General features: G+C 41.0%; 1 protein-coding gene across 5 annotated transcripts in view; it reads left to right on the top strand.

Moving 5' to 3' along the window:
* The window catches only part of LOC126425291 (zinc finger protein 501-like), a 438,372-nt gene that overhangs the window by 230,414 nt on the left and 188,142 nt on the right, over positions 1–19,816 (top strand). The window contains exon 8 of one of the 5 annotated variants that reach the window (XM_050088266.1): positions 18,058–18,828. The exons of 3 other annotated variants lie outside the window; for them this stretch is intronic. In XM_050088266.1, coding sequence (XP_049944223.1) covers positions 18,058–18,793 — 736 coding nt within the window. In that variant the 3' untranslated portion in view covers positions 18,794–18,828. Of the gene's footprint in view, positions 1–18,057; positions 19,752–19,816 lie in introns of those variants that run through there. One more of the 5 variants, XM_050088265.1, reaches the window with a different exon arrangement.

The following is a 19,816-nucleotide window of genomic DNA, read 5'->3' as shown; positions in this document are numbered from 1 at the left end:
TGTGCTGTGGCCTGTACCACTTCATTTTGTGGGCCATTATGTTTCATATTTTCTTTGGTTTTTTTCTGTGTTTTCGTTGATTTTCTTCTGTGTTTTCTTTGTACCATAATGAGAGTGCGGGACGTATCTGATCACTATTTGATTTATTCTGGTTCTTGTTAATAATGTGTGACAGGTTTTTGCCCCTCTGTTGATCTCCGCTCATCATCTGAGTGTAAAATGGGGCCAAACCTAGTTTACCGGGCCGTCATTTGACGGTTGAAGCTCATTCGCTAGCTCTATTACGTTCACTTGATGAAGGTGTCTCCTCCAGTCACCTTGGACTGCACGACTTTGCGTGTTATTTTGCGAACAGTTCTGGTTGTTACTGTTATTATTGTTGGCAGACAGGTTCCCAGGACAATTATTGTTGGTGTTTGGCGGGTACCACTGACGTTGTCCGTTTCAGTAAGTTATTGTTATTGCTGTTATTACGGCAGTTAGTGTAGTTACAGTTTCCATTATCATTCGTGTAACTGAATACTGTTGTTTCATCTGTTATGATTACTGCTGTACCCTGGATGAAAACGGTTTCTGTACTTCCTTTTCTTGTTAGGCGAATTCGCCCATAGTTCTGAGGAGCCGGATTCGCATTTGGCGGCTGATTAGCTGGTACTACATAGTTAAGAAAGCTTTTATGGCGCGAATTAGGTTGGCTGTACTATTGCGACTGTGTCACGTGGACTGTCATACTCTTGTTATTTGGTGAGCCGTGTATGTTGTCCTGGAGTAAGACCGGTGAATTAAGTACATATATAAGGTATTCTATACTGCCTCTGGCACTTGTAAAAGTTTTTCACGTATCTCAAACGATAATTTTGCTTTAAAATCCGCAACACATCAGGCCTGGAGCAACACATCAGGCCTGGAGACAGGATCGTCCCAGTAGTGCGTCGTATTTAGCCACAATAGCGCCTTTAACTACCTAACTACCTTGACGTAGATTAAAGAATTCTAGCTCAGAAACTTGTTTTTTAACCCTTCCTCAACAGAGCCTGGCCAAACTTAGTTCAGAAAAGCGCATTCAAACAGTTCGTAGTCGATACAGTTGTCCACAGTTTCTGATGCCCGTATCAGGGCCTCACCCTGTATCTAGCCGAGTATATAATTGATCTTTTGTCGCTCTGTCCAGGTCCTAGGCAAGGCCGGTTTGAATGCTTTAAGAAAAACAACGGGGTGGACAGACTTTTTCGCCGGAATGAATACCTGGAATTGACGATGTTTTACTAAAATTTTCGTCTAGTAATGCAGTTGGCAAGTTAGGTATTGCGCGTGGATTATACAAAACGTCATTAGTGGGGAACTGGGTACCGTACGCATCTTCATTACCAACACTTCGTGCAGTTTGCACGTGACAAGAACTTTCAAAGTTTCTTTTTTGGGTGCAACTGTGGGTGATGAATGTGTTACACTTTACTGTATCTTTTTTTTAGTTAATTTTGCAAATTGGACAAGTGTGAAGACACATTTTGTTGGCAAACCGACAGATCTTTGTTAACAGTTTGTCAAAGTTATTTAAATTCATAAGCCTGTTCTGGTTTTGAAATTTCATTGCTTGAAAAGTAGTCACTCAACTACCACTTCACCGCTCGAGGTAACTCATCATTGATACATTTATCAATGTTCTTATTTTTCTTATGTGTCCATTCTTAATAGTCACAGGTAAAGGTATGCATCTTGATCGCTCGACCATGAAAGAAAGACAAACAGAACAATAGGAACAATTAGCAGTGAAGAAGGCACGTTGTAATTGTCCCAGATTGGTATTAGGAGCAGTCCAGCTAAAGATGTGGCACACTGGATTTTTTGAAAATGAAATTTGCATATCATGACCTGATAACCACTTTGTACTGGGTGATTAGTTAAAATTCTCGACCTTCTTCCTTGAATGGCTGCAGGTTCAGGTTGCACAATAGAAGAAAAAATGACATTTAAAATTAGTAATAAAGTCACGCCAATGGTGGATTAGTACCTTGTCGAAGTGTTGCCTCTCCCAAAATAAAAAAATAAAAAAATATGCGTTGCACTATTGCTATCATCCCTGCAAAGCACTACAATGTGTCTGAATTATTTATTGATTTATTATGTATTATATCTTTTTCATTATGCAAATGTTTGTCAGAATATCATATCCTCCTCAATAACACCGCAACTAAATACGACATGAATACATCATATCTTCCCATATTTGTGTCGTTATTTAAGGAATATATTAAAAACTTTATTTAAATATGATAACACTTTACATTAAGTAACCAATATAATTTAAGAAGTGGTCAGTCGCATTTCTTAGTTGACACTCCTGTTTAAAAGAATGCCAAAAAGCACTTCTATCAAGCACTCACAAATAATTGTTTACACAATATTTAACAACATTTTGTTGCCATTAAAATGAGCGCACTTACGCAAAAGTTTTGGCTTATTTATTTATGAACAAATCTTTATTTATAGTTATTGTAAATGATCCGAGTGTGACCAAATATTTATAACATTTCTTTATTTAAATATTGTTGTAATATATTAGTTTAGTGTAGGAAGTGGTCACATTGAGTCAGACCACGTCTGTAGAACTTAAGAACGTGTTTTTGGTGCAGACGGCCTTCATCCAAGCAGGAGCAGGCAGTGGCACGACACTACTGGAGTCACTCTTTCGAGTGGTGCACTCAAGGGTGCGATTCGGGTACTTTCATGCGAGTTCATGAAGAAGGCAGACCTGCCTTTAGTATAGTGCGACATTCGGTATCTGAGTGATAGATTCTGGGTGGTGTATAGTCCGCACAGGATAAGGTAGCGATGCCCAGTGACCAGTTTTCGTCCAAAGCGCTGTGCGAATTCATTCGTTTGTTCAGTAGGGGAGGCCACCAAGTTTTTGCCAACTTTTGGCCGATCGACAATAACAGAATCGAGGCGCACGCCCTGCAACCTTTCTCAAACGAAACTATTCGCTAAAAGAAAATCATTTTTGCGTTACTTATAGCTTTATATGTCAGGTTCATGATGATGTGCCCATATTTCTTTAATGGTCGTAGTTATTGCGATATTTGCGTGGAAGTAACACACTGCGCGAAATTCGAAAAAGTTTGCAGTGAAAAATGGTGGTTACTATGATTTTGGTTTTGGAGCAAATTACGTAATATGTTGCTGCCTATGAAATTTAGCTAACATATCGAATTTTTCTGTAGACTTGGGTGGAACTAATGTCGAGAAAATTGGTCTGATGTAGCACACTCATTTGCGATCGCGCCGCGCCAGTGATGAATCCAAAATGAAATATCCATAACATTCGTCATATTTCATAAACGGTTTGACGTATCGAAATGAGATTTTGCAAATGATAGCACATAAAGAGGAGAGTATTTTACCATATGATTATTATGCAAAACCTCTATCTACCGTGATAATCCACTAAATACAGACTTTTTCGATGAAAGAATGTAATTTTTAGGGGCCATCGATAGTGGTAGGAACTGAAACGGGTCGACTTTGAGCAGGAGAGGCACCACAGGACATTTTAATTTCCACTGTCCGTAGTTTTACAAAGAAATTCATAAACATTTGTCAGCACGACCAGGTAGGATTCAGGATTCACACTCGTAGCAGTGTATATTTAAAACATAACAAAATAATTTTTTCACATGTGAAATTTCACCATTTTTTCACTTACTACTGACTGCATTGAACTTCCATATTTAGAAAAAAATCAGATTTTGTAGTTAATTATCTCAATTTTCACCACAGTTTTTACATGTAGATTTGGAAAATTGTAGCGTTTCATACACCTGTAAGTATGGTTTGTATACTGTGCAAAATTCATCGAAGAATCTATCTTATTTATGAAGAAAAGTGTACCTATAGCAATAAATGCAGCCAATAGTAAGTGAGAAAATGATGAAATTTCACATGTTAAAAAATTATTTTGTTATGTTTTTGAACTTCCACTACTATGAGTGTAAATCCTGAATCCTTCCTGGTCATGCTGACAAAGTTTTATGAATTTATTTGCAGAAGTATAAACAGTGGAAATTAAAATGTCTTTTGGTGCCTCTCCTGCTCCAAGTCGGCCTGTTTGATGCCCCACAATCGTTAATAAACAACTGTTCCAGAATTCTCTCGCATTTGCATGTGCGCAGCAGGTTAGAGAGGTGACACTGTGTAAACTCTACTGTGTTTTACAAAAGCAGCACATCTTAACATGGCAACAAGAGAAATGTGTTAGTCTTACTCAAAATTCGCCACTCATGACGTTTCTCTGAATGTTACAAATGGTTAACAAACCAAGCGGATATACATCGCTGCATTTTCAGCGGAATTCTTTTTAGATTCTGATCAAAGCAGTGGTGACAAATCTCCTTGAATGGTGACCATGCAAGTGTGGGCGTGGAGAGGCTCCACTTAATATTAAAAAAGAAAATGTGATCGTAGATTTCAGTTCAGAAAGGCACTGCCTCTCCAGCGCTCGGCATTTCTCCTACATCACCTACGCGTAACCCCCACTACCACTCTCCCCACACGTGCCCTTACGACTGTGCAACTACTGGCCACGGCATTTTGCGCGGACTACACAGCCGCTAGAATACCTTAACTTTTGAAGGGTGTCAGTGCGTTCCATTGCAGAACTTTAACTTTTCCGATTGCTTACAGAACTGAGACTATACAGAGTGAGTTCGCACTCGTTATCTTTCACGTGTTAGCGTGTAAATTGTCATGCTGAAATCTGAACTATTTTGAGCTGGCGAATATTTCGTGCATTGTGATCACGAAATGAACTTATTTTTTCACACATCTTGTATAATTATTTAGCGTGGGGATTTTGCTACCATTCTCATGATGCTATCTCTAAATGGAACTTTATTGGATTTTATGAGGTTATCTTTCTGTCTATATTATAACTGGTTATCATCAGGCCACTTACCATTTGTTTTAGAAATTCTATCATGAATAAACATTATTCAGCAGAATTCTCTGGCGTCATCTATAACAATTTCAAATACTAGTATAGAAACCTTTTATTAATTATTCATTTATTTTTATTTAATGTTTCTCTTTATTTTATAAATTCGCAATTCTATGGAAATGTCGTGTGGCTAGGGCTTCCCATCGCGTAGACTGGTTGCCTGGTGTGAGCCTTTTGAGTTGACGCCACTTCGGTGACTTGCGCGTCGATGGGGATAGATGATGATGATGATGATGATGACGATGATGATGATGATGATGATGATACCACAACACCCAGTCCCTGAGTGGAGAAAATCTCCAACCCACCTGGGAATCGAACCCGGGCCCCTTGGCATGACAGTCCTCGATGCATTGACTATCTCATGCAGAATTGCATCGAGTTAGCGACTGGGCATAAAAGCAGACATGTGCCTCGTCTCTCAGAACCTTCTTTTTAAACAGAGCTGTACATAGCCCATTTACCTAAAGACGAGCAACCACAGGCAATTGGTTTGCTTGTATGGGATTCTGGTTAGAGATTCTACTCACGGTATTCCATAGGTAACGTCACAGTGGTAATCGAAGAGGCTTATGACAACAAATAAGAGGACGGCAGCTGCAAAAGTCGCTGCGTTGTTGAATGTTGCACTCGTGAACCTGTCAGCGTCAATACAACATGAAGGGAGCTGCAGAAGCAGGGAATTCTAAAACCACTTATCAACAGTCGAAATGTTCGTAGCAGGAAAACGTGGTGGCGTAGCCAGAAAACCTGGAGTATAGCGCAATGAAGAAACTCATTTGGTCGCATGAGACTTGTTGCACACACTTTCCAACTTCCGGCCAAGTTTACATCCCAAAAGCAAAACATGGTGGAGGTTTGGTGATGATGTGGGCAGCCATTTCGTGGTATTCCATGGGCCCTATGGCTACTCTGCAATGTCGCATAAGTATCAAGAATTACATGAGCATTTTGGCTGATGAGATCCATCCCATGGTACAGTGTGTTTTTCCCCAATGGTAATCCTGGGTTCCAAAACGACAGAATCGTCAGGACTCGTTTTGTGGTCTCAGGGATGGATTATCGCATCTCCTCTGGCCACACTTTCACCAGATGTCAGTATTATTGCGCCTTCTACTTTGGAGAGAAGCGTGCATGATCACTATCCACCTCCATCATTGTTATCTTAACTTGCGGCTACCTTTCCGGAAGAATGTTACAAGGTTCCCCTGAAAAACACACAGTGCCTATGTTTATCCATTTCGAGACAAGTGGAAGCTGTTTTGAATGGCAAAGATTTTCGTACACCGCATGGTGATCGTTTGTGTATGTGGTGTTCCTATATTTTTGTCCACCCCCTGTATGTAGGTTTAGAAATAAATATCACCTTAATACAGTATAGATGGATACAGGTAAAATTATTTGTTTCTCACTTTATTTAATACAGTGAGTGCAGCCACAGATTGATCCGTGAATTTGTCCAAGAATAAACTAAGTTCTGACACCACGCAGCTGTTCACAGTTAAAATCTGAAAAGTCTGTTGAATACTTTTCCAAAGAGCTATTGTGAAATTTTATAAATGTTCCACAAATGGTCCAAATGGCTCTGAGCACTATGGGACTTAACATCTGAGGTCATCAGTCCCCTAGAACTTAGAACTACTTAAACCTAACTAACCTAAGGACATCACACACATCCATGCCCGAGGCAGGATTCGAACCTGCGACTGTAGCGGTCGCACGGTTCCAGACTGACGCGGCTTGAACCGCTCGGCCACACCGGGCGGCTAACTGTTCCACACCTCGGAGCTGTTCTATGATATAGTTGAGCAAACGTATTGTGCGAAACATTTCTCTATCCATAACGTAATGTAATAACTTTTGCAAATTCCTAGGCAGTCCACCTCGGTAACTGCGTGGCCAGAGCGGTGAATTGCTAACCGATGGGGTCTGGGTTCAATGCCCGGTCGGGTCATAGATTTTCTTTGCTCAGGGACTGGCTGTTTTGTTGTCCTTACGTTATTGAGATGGTTGTATGGGCACGTCCAAGTTCAAATGGCTCTGAGCACTATGCGACTTAACTTCTGAGGTCATTACTCGCCTAGAACTTAGAACTACTTAAACCTAACTAACCTAAGGACATCACACACATCCATGCCCGAGGCAGGATTCGAACCTGCGACCGTAGCAGTCGCTCTGCTCCAGACTGTAGCGCCTAGAACCGCACGGCCACTCCGGCCGGCACGTCCAGAAAATCAGTGAATTAAAAGAAATGCTTCGGTATGTTAAACGAAAATTTCTAACTTCTTTAGTAGCAACTGACACATCAAGCATTCAACAGGCTTTATCTTGGCGAGTTATTTTACACTAAGTTTAGTTGAAACCTTTAAGAAGGTATTATTAACACGAATCAAGCTAATCAAAATCGTTTAAATAAGTTATCGAGGGAGAGAAGTGTTAACACAATTCTAATAATGTAAGTAGTTGGTACACCATATATCGATTTGGATCACCCTAGATGTAACTTTGGAGCAAACTTTGACACCATAATACGTGTGTCTCGTAGTCATGACGTCATTTGAGAAGACTTCTATCGTCAACAACCAGAGGGCAGAGTCATTTTGTAAATGGCAAGTGTAGCTAGGGATCCTATCATGTAATACTAAATTTCTTCTTTGAAAGCAACGTGGAACAGATAACTCAGAAGGTTATTTCGAACAGAAACATATTTCATCAGTTGCGGTCTGACGTGATTGAAATTCGTATCAATGTCCTTGAGGTGGTTGTCGCCGTAATGATTGCCAAAGTACAAAAGCTAACTGGAACAAGTAGAAAGATAGATATTTTCAGAAAAATAGGTAAACAGGCAATGCTGTCTCATATCGCGGAGGAACTCGAAACATTTATGTCTGTGTAGTAGCGTGTAGAGGAACTCTGGCACAAATGTGAATTAATATATGCGTTAATACATGTCTAGTAGAATAATTTATGATGGAAGGGGCTGTCCATGCCGTACAGTCTTTTTAAAGACAGTGCTAAAAAACATCGGGAATGAAACTGGGGGTAGTAGGGCGAACCATTCTCAGATGTTCTTTTACATAGAAAGTTCCGTGGGTAGAGGCGGTTTATTTCTCACATTACGGCAGAAATGAGTGGTATATCCGCTAGTGTCAAGGCGAGTCGTAGTGCCTTTACGTCACACCTACACCGATGTGATGACAAAAGTCATGAGATAGAAATTTGCATGTATACAGATGACGGTAGTAACGTGTACACAAGATATAAAAGGGCAGTGCATTCGCGGAGCTGTCACTTGTACGCAGATGATTCATGTGAAAAACTTTGCGACGTGATTATGGCCGCATAACGGGAACTAACAGACTTTGAACGCGGAATGATAGCTTGAGCTAGACGCATGGGACATTCCATTTCGGAAATCGTGAGAAATTCAATATTCTACCATCCAAAGTGTCAAGAATGAGCAGAGAAAACCACATTAGAGGAATTACGCCTCACCACGGACAACGCAATGGCCAACGGCCTCCACTGAACGATCGAGAGCAGCGGCGTTTGCGTAGAGGTGTCAGTGGCACCAGACAACCAACACTGCCTAAAATAACCGCAGAAATCAATGTGGAACGTACGAGGAACGTGTTCGTTCGGCGAATTTGGCGTTATAGCAGACGACTGACGTGAGTGCATTTGCTAACAACACGGCATCGCCCGCATTGCCCCTCCTGTGATCGTGACCATGTCGGTTGGACCCTAGGCGACTGGTCAGAAGAGGTGATGGTAGGATTCAAGTGTTGCGCAGACCCCAGGAAACCATGGACCCAAGTTTTCAACAAGGTACTGTGCAAGCTGGAAGTGGCTCCGTAACGGTGTGGTCTGTGTTGGCATGGAGTGGACTGATTCCTCTCGATGTTCAGCTACTGGGAGACCATTTGCCGCCATTCATGGACGTCATGTTCCCAAACAGCGATGGAATTTTTATGGATGACAATGCGCCATGTCACTAGGCGACAGTTGTTCACGTTTGGTTTGTAGAACATTCTGTACAGTTCGAGCGAATGATTTGGCCTCGCGGATCGCCCGACTTGAACCCCATCGAATATTTATGGAACATAACGTCAGCTGGTGCATAAAATTCTACCCCGACCACACTTTCGCAGTAGAGGTAGCATGGCTCAAACCGAGCGAGGTGGCGCAGTGGATAGCACACTGGACTCGCATTCGGGAGGACGACGGTTCAATCCCGTCTCCAGCCATCCTGATTTAGGTTTTCCGTGATTTCCCTAAATCGTCTCAGGCAAATGCCGGGATGGTTCCTTTGAAAGGGCACGGCCGATTTCCTTCCCCGTCCTTCCCTAACCCGAGCTTGCGCTCCGTCTCTAATGACCTCGTTGTCGACGGGACGTTAAACAACACTAACCTGACCTAACCTAGCATGGCTCAATATTTCTGCAGGGGACTTCCACGTCGAGTTGCTGCACTGCACCGGACAAAAGGAGTCCGACACGATATTAGAAGGTACTCGTTGACTTTTGTCACCCAGTATGTATCAATTCATGATAGTAAGGGGCTTCATACAGACAATGAGTCATGATTCTAGCGTGACAGATTTGCATTCCGATCCAGCAGCAGTTCCTAATAGTGACAGCTGTGGCTGAGAGGTGTCAGCATCTTATGGGCAATAAAATCAGGAACAGTCAAAGCGGTATATTTTGGGAACAAAACTGTATCTTCTGTGAATATTCGTATTTGTGCGTTAGTGTAAATGAAGCCATTAATACGAAGTAGTATAATAAATAATTGTTGATATGTTTATTAACTGAGTATACGTTAGCGTGAGAAATGTATGTAGGCAGCATGAGTGAGTCATATGCTTATGGGAAATTTGTAAAGTGCAGTTCGTCATTTTATGGTACTGGCGAAACAAGAAACATTTTATGATAATTCAGTTAATTAAAGAGGGAGATATTTTGATGTTTGTCGATTTTATAAATATGTTTTTTTAATAAATTGCTAGTCTGAGCTATTATGTTGTGATTGGTTCATAATGAAAAAACGCGTGTTAGCGCGGGTTTATACTGACAGATCACGTGGTGTAATGTTTCTCAGACAATTAGAAGACTGGATGTCTGCGCGTATTTGATGAATTAAAGAACTGATTTGTGAAGTCTGAGTTCAGTTCGGAGGTCAGCCACTATGACGATGGGATGTGTGAAGTAGGGGCTCTGAATAGATTTTCCGCAATTACGAGTTAAATTTTGACCGTGGAGCGCCGCAAAGAAATCGCCAACGAATGATAAAGACAAACGCCGGAAATCCTGGTTTTTATCTGTGAAGTGTGACTTCTAAATGTACTAAATGTGCCATTTTATACAAGCTTTGTCTAAGAACTGCACATTCGATGAGATAATATTAGAGCGAGCATTGTTTTGTAAACTTTCTATTAACTGGTTCGGTTAATTACCAGAAGGTATGAGTGAATGTGATCGCGTGAGAATAATGAAACTGTAACTTTCTGATTATTACGGATTTGATGGTGTTTTGTGTAAAAGAGATAGCAATATATCGAAATTTTCATTAAAAAACTAATCAACCTTTAATAACTCCACCAAGTTGGTACTAAAAATAATTTGATACAGTCTGTAGAGGCGTGTAGTGTGTCTAGTTTCCGCCACAGCTTTCCCTAGCCGAGCAACATTGCCCATTTCATAACATGCGAGACGTGAGGACTGGACTGCAGAAGGAGAAGTTCACCGCTAGTTGAGTGGACGTTCCTGTAGGCAGAACATCGTGATTGCGCCGCTGCAAAGGCTGTTTAAGAAATATTGAAACCGCTAAAATTAAACAATGCCCCAGGGCCTTATGTAAATTGTATCAGAATCTGTATAAAATTTGTCGTTGATTTCAGATCTATTTAAAAGACAATAACCCATAAATTCCTGATTTGGAAACAAGCACAGGTCTTACCCATTTACAAGAAGGGTAGCAGAAGTGATCCGTAATACAAGTGTCCAATTTTTTTCTGTTTTTTCCTCTATATGTTGTAAAATAGTGCGGATTATCGAACAGAATGGTTTTCTTCATATCAACCAGCATGGATTTCTAAACGTGGGTCATGCGAAAATTGCACATGTCATCCTGAAACCTGTTGCTCAAAACAAACCCGTGAGTAAAGAGAGATTAATGCAGTACTTCTGAACTTTAGAGAAACACTTCCTCGGTAAAACGTCAACGTTTATAAACGAAAATACGATCTTATGGGTGTTGGTAGTGCATTATTGATTCCTTACTAAGAATTATGGAGCATGTTACTTTTAAATGGAGAGTCATCAACAGGTGCAGAATTAACTTCAGGCATAGTATAGAGAAGTGTATTGAGGATTCTTTGGAAGGAAGGAATTATTTTCGATGGCGGCTCAACAACAGATGTGCACTTAATATCAGCTGTGCTTCAGGAGAGTGTGTTACAACCCTTGCTATCCATGTCATATAGACTACAGTCAAATGAAAACTGAACACCCACCATAATCCACAGTACATCCAAAATGTGACACCACATTGATATTGTCACTGTTGTGATAGGGGAACGGCATAGTGCCACATCCCAGGTGCATGCAGTTGTATTATGACTGTATTTTGTGGACTGGTCTAGTCTGTTCGTCCAAAGAAGATAAGAGATGTGTGATTAGTTTTCTGGTGGCTGAGGGTGTTGGAGTGTGCGAAATTCACATTTGCACGTCCTACTGGACGTATGGTGAACATTGGCTGTCCCTGACGTGTGTGCACGAGTGGCAGAGGAGATTCTGGGAAGGGCACACATCACCGCAAGACGTCCCACGCCCCAGACAGGGCCTTCGAGCCATTACCCCTGATACGATGGTGTGATGGATCGGATTGATGGCCTTATATGGAGAGACCAACGAATCATGGAGGGTGAAATTCATGTTCAGATCGGCGGCGTTAGCCATTGCATTGCTCCATGCATGGCATCATCAAAGACCAATTGCATTTCCGCAAATTTTTCTTGCAGTGGGTGCCATATCACCCCATGGAGAGACATAAGATATACAGAATGGCATCAAGTCTGACGCATATTCTGCAGTAGTACGAGGAAGGGCATCCGTTTCTGTCTCATATTGTCGCAGATGCGAAACGTGGTACCTCCATTTCGACCCCAAGTGCAACAAACGGCAAAGCCAACAGGGATAACATCCCACATCCCCCCGCCAAAGAAATCCAGAGTTGTTCATACAAGTTCCACTAAGGTCATAATGACCTCCTTTTTCGAGAGCAGGGGCCGTCTGCTCATCGATTTCCTCGAATGTGGAACCACAATCAATGCGCAGCACTAGGAAGGCACTTTGCAGAAACTGCAACGCACCATAAAATCAAAACGTCCAGGTGTGCTGTCGAATGGAATCATCAAGTTGCACGATAACGGCCGCCCCTACAATGCCTATCAGCGAAGCTACTTTGCAGCTGTTTGGTTGGGAAAAACTGCAATATTCTTAGTGCACTCCGTCTTCAGGCCACAAGTGGCCCATCGGGACCATCCGACGGCCGTGTCATCCTCAGTTGAGGATGCGGATAGGAGGGGCATGTGGTCAGCACACCGCTCTCCCGGTCGTTATGATGGTTTTCTTTGACCGGAGCCGCTACTATTCAGTCAAGTAGCTCCTCAATTGGCATCACGAGGCTGAGTGCACCCCGATAAATGGCAACAGTGCATGGCGGCTGTATGATCACCCATCCAAGTGCCGGCCACGCCCGACAGCGCTTAACTTCGGTGATCTCACGGGAACCGGTGTATCCACTGCGGCAAGGACGTTGCCAACATTCTTAGTACAGTCTGGATATTTCACCATGTGCTTTTCACCTCGTTTCAGTCGGACGAGGAAGTGCAAGAGTGGATGCAGTTGTGGATCCATCTGCGGCCGACTGTGTTCTATGTAATACGAACTGATCGTCTCATCTCCCAGTGGGATAAATTTCTTAACAGATGGTGTTATTGTTTTCGAGTGGAACCATTCCAAGGTCCCGTTGTAGCCGCTGTTTGGATTTCATTTGACTGCCCTTCATATATCAATGTCCTGACAATCAGTATCAATAGTATTCTCAGACGGTTGCAGATGATGCAGTTACCTACAGTGGGTTTCACGTCCCAGATAGTAAGTTGTTATGCCATTCGAAGATAATATCATATGATTGTATTTTACGTTTTTAGTGTGAATTACGTTAAATAGTGAAGTACACGCAGGTTGTGACTGTAACTACTGTGGTTTTGCAAAAGTAGTATCAGGGGCACCATTCCTCGTTGCTTCCACAATGTAGCTGTGTCGAAGATTTCATGCTATGTATATTACAATTCTCACTGTGATGTAAGAGAGTTGCGTAAACTTTTGTTATATATATGTTTCTGTTTTAAGGGGACCACACCATGGTTCAAGTTGATAAAAATCGATTTTCGGTTTTCACCATATTTCGATAGATTAAGGTTTATTTAAGTACTCTGAAAAGGATTTTGCTGAAAAAATTTTTTTCGAGCATTTAAAGAGCATTTCCTTACCACGCGTGATCAAGTGCCACACCCACTTTTCTGCATATATTTTAGATCTTAAATCCCTTACACTGCACGTTAGGGATTTTGTTTTTTACTCCTGAGCGTGTTGGCTATCCTTGGAATGCAACGGTCAGTATTCTTTTGTTGCTCCTGTTTGTAAACAAGACGCTTTCAAACACGCGGTTAGTTTTGTTCAAGTGTGATAGCGAGTAGTTGTTATACTTACATTTGCAGTGCTTGTTTACGTGTGCTTTGTTGTGTTTATTGAAGATGACAAAACGTAAAGGCATTTTCAAGAAATGACAATTTAGAGGGAACAAGTTTAGAAAGCTATCTGTACAAGAGGTTATGTCGCCTGAAAACGATATTTCTAATTGTAATTCTTCAACAAGTGCACCATCAAAGAAGCTCTCACCATTTCAAGAGAGTTACAACGAATTTACTGTGACAAGGGGTGCAGTAACATTATTATAAATTTGAGAATATTATCAGATGTAATTTCTAAGTTTGTTCGATGCAGACAGTGCGGTGAGTCATAGAGTGTGAAAATCTGTGAGAGTGCCAGTGGGAGAAAAGGCCTCGCAATTGCTTTGGATTTAATTTGCACTAAATGCTCAGCTGTGATTTCATTTATGAGTTCTTGAAAACCGGATGCAAGTGGCCCTTATGAAATCAATACTAAATTAGTTTATGCCGTACGATCCATTGGCAAGTGCCTGGCTGCAGGGAGAACACTTTTGTTCAGTGATGAACTTACATCAACAACCAAATAAATTTGGAAAACTAACTGCAATATTAGAGGAAGCTGTATGTGAGGTCAGTGAGGAAAGCATAAAACTGGCTGCTAGGGAAGCAGTGTAAGAAAATGATGGATGTTCAGATATTGCAGTTGCAGTTGATGGAAGTTGGCAGAAAAGAGGACATGTTTCTCTTAATGGAGTAGTGACTGCCATGAGTGTAGACAGTGGTAAACCATTAGATGTGGAGATAATGTCTAAATATTGCAAAAGTTGTAAAGTCAATTAACGTAAAGAACACAACTGTGTGGCTAATTTTAGAGGAACAAGTGGTGGTATGGAAGTTCATGGAGTACAACAAATATTTCATTGCTCCGTAGAAACAAGCGGTGTACGCTACACCAAATATTTGGGCGATGGTGACAGTAAGGCATACAACAATGTGGTGAACTCTAAGCCATATGGAGATGCCATTATTAGCAAAATAAAATATGTTGGCCATCTTCAGAAACGTTTGGGAACAAGGCTGAGAAAACTAGCTGTTGATATGAGAGGAAAAAAATTAGAAAATGGAAAATTGTTGAACAGACAGGGTCAGTTAACTAAAACTGAAATAGAAAACTTGCAGTTGTTCTTTGGGAAGGTAATTAAGAAAAATAAAAAAAATCTGGAGCCAATGAAGAGAGATGTTTGGCCCATATTCTTCCGTAAGTCCTTACCGATGATAAGCCATGTCATGGATTGTGTCCATCAGGAGAAAATTCGTGTTCCATATACAATAGGGCTCAGGCAACTGGAGAATCTTATTCTCACCAGCATTCTCTTCCTGCTGCTATTATTACAGCAATTAAACCTATTTTCAGAGACGTGGCTCATCCTGACCAGGAAGGTGAAAAAGAAGGTGGAAGACCTGCTAGAGGCCAAAGAAGGGCCATCATATGCAGCAGAACAGTTTTAATTAACTGTAACTAACAAATTTCAAAAGTTTTTTCTTTTAAGTCAGTTTCCCACAAACTAAAATTTTCAATACATATGCCCCATTATATCAGCAAGTATAGTAGATAGATGAATGAAATTTTCAGGGACTCTGCATAATATAAAAAGCCACCTCTGGTATTCCCCCATTAGGAAGTTCCAAAAAAATATTTTCAGCAGATAAACTTAATATTTTTGTTAATAAATTTAAAAAAGTCTTTCTTAAAAACTATAAAATGGATAAAGTAGATTTTAGTACAGTTGACTCTATTAGCATCATGTAACATACAGTAAAAAGATTAAGGCCCTGCATCAAATAATTTTTCAGAAATGGGTCAAATACTTGCCTAAATTAACATGGGTTAGATAGGCAGGGTGAGGTCCCCTTAATTTAATGTTTTGTCTGGTAGCAGCTACAACGTTTGGCATTGTTCTTTTTATCACAAGTATCTTGATTATCCCCATTGGGGCCAAATTAGCTAATTGCTAAATTATGAAATAACATGGTTATTTGAAAATATAACAACAGATTACTTAGTAGGAAAAGACTCCACACAAGAAATTCATAGCAGACATGGACCCATACATACAAAAGACTGTTAATTTTCTCATAACATTAAAGCGACCATCTAGGCCGCCATGCACTGTTGCCACCGGGGTGCACTCAGCCTCGTGATGCCAATTGCGGAGCTACTCGACTGAACAGTAGTGGCTTCAGTCAAGAATACCATCATAACGACCGGGAGAGTGGCGTGCTGACCCCAAGCCCCTCCTATCCGCATCCTCCATGAGGATGGCACGGCGGTCAGACGGTCCCAGTAGACCACTCGTGGCCTGAAGACGAAGTGCTTTTTTATAACATTAAAGCAGACATGACCCCTTCTGCAGATGCTGAATATGACATGTGCACCATGATTTTCCTTGCATCCCATGTTCAGAAGACAAGGAGAAGATCTACATTAATATTTAGTAAACGATTAAATACTGGGCAGACACAGCTGCATCTTTCACCAAGGCAAGTCTGCTTGCCTCAGCTCTCAGTTACAGCTCCAGTGTGTAGGCTTTCAGCCGCAATTTTGTATAGCCTGTCTTGGCCATCAAAATAATGTAACAAAACGTCGTTTCTACATGTAGATATGTACTTTGTAAAGCACTTTGAAGCGGATGACACAGCGTACATACGATGTTACCACTGTTTCAACTGCTAGTTTCAGTTTATGTAATGGAAAGCTTTGTTCTGTAAACTGAATTATTAAAAAGAAACTTTTTGTTGAAATCAAAAGGATTTTGAAGTAAGGAAATTCGCACTAGGTCAACAAGTATTGAATAAAGTTTGCAATGAGATATCTAATTCCGTTGTCAAGACCTTTATCCAATGGACAAGAACTCCAGTACAACATTTCATGTATTAGCCAAGGATCAAGTAACATGGAAAACAAGCGTCTTTCAGACTAGAAATGGAGTAATTCATTCTCATTCGTCATGTGTCCTACAGTTGTTGAAATGGAAAGAGATTAGTATGTTCCACTGAATGTAGGTACTGGCAGGAACTTCTGATTGTGCACAATTTGAGTGTTATATGTAAATACAAGTTTCCTCAAAGAGTAAGCAATTATTAAAAGACTGAAACGTGTTTAGTATACTGTAGAAATGAAGAAATAATTGAAATACCGACCAGTTACCAGTACTTTTTAAAAATATTTTTTTTAGAGAGACTATCTTGAACACTTGAATCGCACATATTCGAAGCACAGATTAGAACTTGTAATGTCCAACATCGTGGAGTGGAGATTACAGCTTTATGTTTAACTGTGATCATTCTTTGATTGCAATTTACATTGTAAATTTATTAAGTATTTGGTACTGATTAGTTTGGTAGATACTTCCTGAAGTTACGAGTAAAGATGTGTTTCAGTTTAGTTCAGATTTCATAAAATGTAGTAGCATCAAGTAGTAACCTATTTCCTTGGAACAGATTGGTGGCTATAATTAAATGGGTCCAATTTGACATAACTAATAATCACATTTTATTCGAATTAATGGGCTATACTGTATGAATAAATGTACCAGCCCATCAGTATTTGAAAGTGATAATTAGGACCAGAAGGCCATTATAGCTGTCAATACTTTTTAAGAAGAACACCCGTGCAGATTTTCAACCATATATTAGTTTTTCCTAACTGTCTACTGTGCCATAAATATCTTTTTTCTAGGCGTCTGCAAGGTTTACACAGGTTTCTCTTAGTGCAACCTAACTTTCCATAGTCCATTGCTCTGTAAAAATTTCTATCCACTCCCTCGCTAGCGTAGCGTGATTTATAATATTCGTCCATTAGTTTTTGTGACCAGTGACCTGTGGATGGTAGGGTAGGTAAGACGTGAGTGAGCTACAACAAAAGGAATGTCTGAAGATTAGTAGCTGCCACATACGATAGGTGGCTAGCGAAGTACAGAATGTATGTTGAAGTTCACGTAGTATGCATTAGAGTTCTACGGTCCCTATCTGGTATTTTCGTACAGTATTGGAGTGATAATGGTAGTTCTTCTACTCCTAATGTTTGACTTTGCAGCACTCCCACTGCCTGTTATTTTGCTACATTTCATTTCTATGAAACACTCTAACAAATTTACAACCTTATGGACCCTAAACTTGATTAAGGTAGTGTGCTCCCAATTTATAACCTAGTTTTGAGGATCTTTTGATACATTTGGCTACCTAGCATTTGTTAACATAATTTTTCATTTCCAAAGATGCACTGATATGACAACACATTATGACAGTTTTCTCTGCTTTTCTGCAGAGGCATGGAGGACGACAAGAGTAATGATGACAGCGGTGGTTTGGTTACCAACATTTCCATGGCTGCAGTAAAAGGCAACAGAACACAGTGCACAACCAAGGCGGAAGCATGCTGTGGGAATAAAACTGGTACAAGGAGTCTGCAGCACAGACATGGGTTCCGCAAAAAGACGTTCCCACTGTTGCAGGAACTGATGGGACACGCACCTTCGGACAAACGTGAACTTGTGCGGTCGTGCAGCGTGTGTCACAAAACATTCGCAACGAGTGGCAGTTTGAATAGGCATTTCCGTGTGCATACTGGTGAACGCCCATACAGCTGTGGCGTTTGCAATAACTCATTCAAGGAAAGTGGGGCACTTAAGCGGCATTTGAATCTGCACACTGGTGAACGCCCATACACCTGCGACATTTGCAACAAGACATTCAGGCAAAATAGTGACCTGAAACAGCATTTGCGGTTCCACACTGCTGAACGCCCGTACATCTGTGGCGTTTGCGACAAAACATTCAAGAAAAATAGTCACCTGAAGAAGCATTCTCGGTTGCACACTGGCGAACGCCCTTACGCCTGTGGCGTTTGCAACAAGACATTCGTGGAAAGTGAGGCACTGAAACGTCATTCGCATCTGCACACTGGTGAACGCTCCTACGTCTGTGGTATTTGCAAGAAGACATTCAACCAAAGTACTCACCTGAAGAAGCATTCACTGTTGCACACTGGTGAGCGCTCGTAAAGCCTCAGGGATCTGGAGCAAGACCTGTGAATGAGGTTGTCACCAGAAGCAGCATTTGCTGCTGCACACTTCTGAAGGCCCTATAGATGTAATGTGTGTCGTCAGAGGTGCAGGAATATCAGGAACCCGAGGGGGAATATTAGCAGCTGTACATTGATAAAATACAACACTGTTGCAACATTTGTTGCAAGAAATTCTCAATTAGATCATCTCAGGAAACCACCTAGTTCTTAACTGGAGGGAACTCCCGTGTGCTTGTGATATATTTCCTTAGAGATTCAAAAATGGTTCAAATGGCTCTGAGCAGTATGGGACTTAACATCTGAGGTCATCAGTTCCCTAGAACTTAGAACTCCTTAAACCTAACTGACCTAAGGACATCACACACATTCATGCCCGATGCAGGATTCGAACCTGCGACCATAGCAGTCGCGCGGTTCTGGACTGAAGCACCTTGAACTGCTCGGCCATAGCGGCCGGCTCCTTAGAGATTCATAGACTAGAAAGTTGTTACTTTTGCACACATGACTCATGACACCTGCCTAAAAATTCACTTGTGAGTGCATTGTTGTGATTGCTGCTAGGGATATGAATGTGCTCTAAGAAGTTGAGGAGAAGTGGCTTAAAATACATTTGAAATCTCACGTCTACCACGGTTCATACGTCTGTTTGTCAATTAGGGTCATGTAAGGTGTTGAAAAATTTTTCGTTGCCACATTTAAAAGATAAGATTACATATTTAATGGGTCGTTTTTTGTATGCGCATATTCGCAGCCCATCTCTACTTTATGTGTAAGCTGCACCACTTTGATTTCGCTAGTGAAGCATTGTGCTGTGCTACTTTGGCATAGTGATTTCAGTTCTACCACAATTGCAGATATGTACATGTAATGACACAAAAGAAAAACATAACTTGAGTTTTTCCATTGTCTTTCCTTTCGATCTGATTGAAAAATGTGGTGTTCAAAAATGGTTCAAATGGCTCTGAGCACTATGGGACTCAACTGCTGAGGTCATTAGTCC

This window comes from Schistocerca serialis, chromosome 10 (assembly GCF_023864345.2).
Source record: "Schistocerca serialis cubense isolate TAMUIC-IGC-003099 chromosome 10, iqSchSeri2.2, whole genome shotgun sequence".
In the NCBI taxonomy this organism is placed as follows: Eukaryota; Metazoa; Arthropoda; class Insecta; order Orthoptera; family Acrididae; genus Schistocerca; species Schistocerca serialis.
This window is presented reverse-complemented; position numbering and strand designations above follow the sequence as displayed.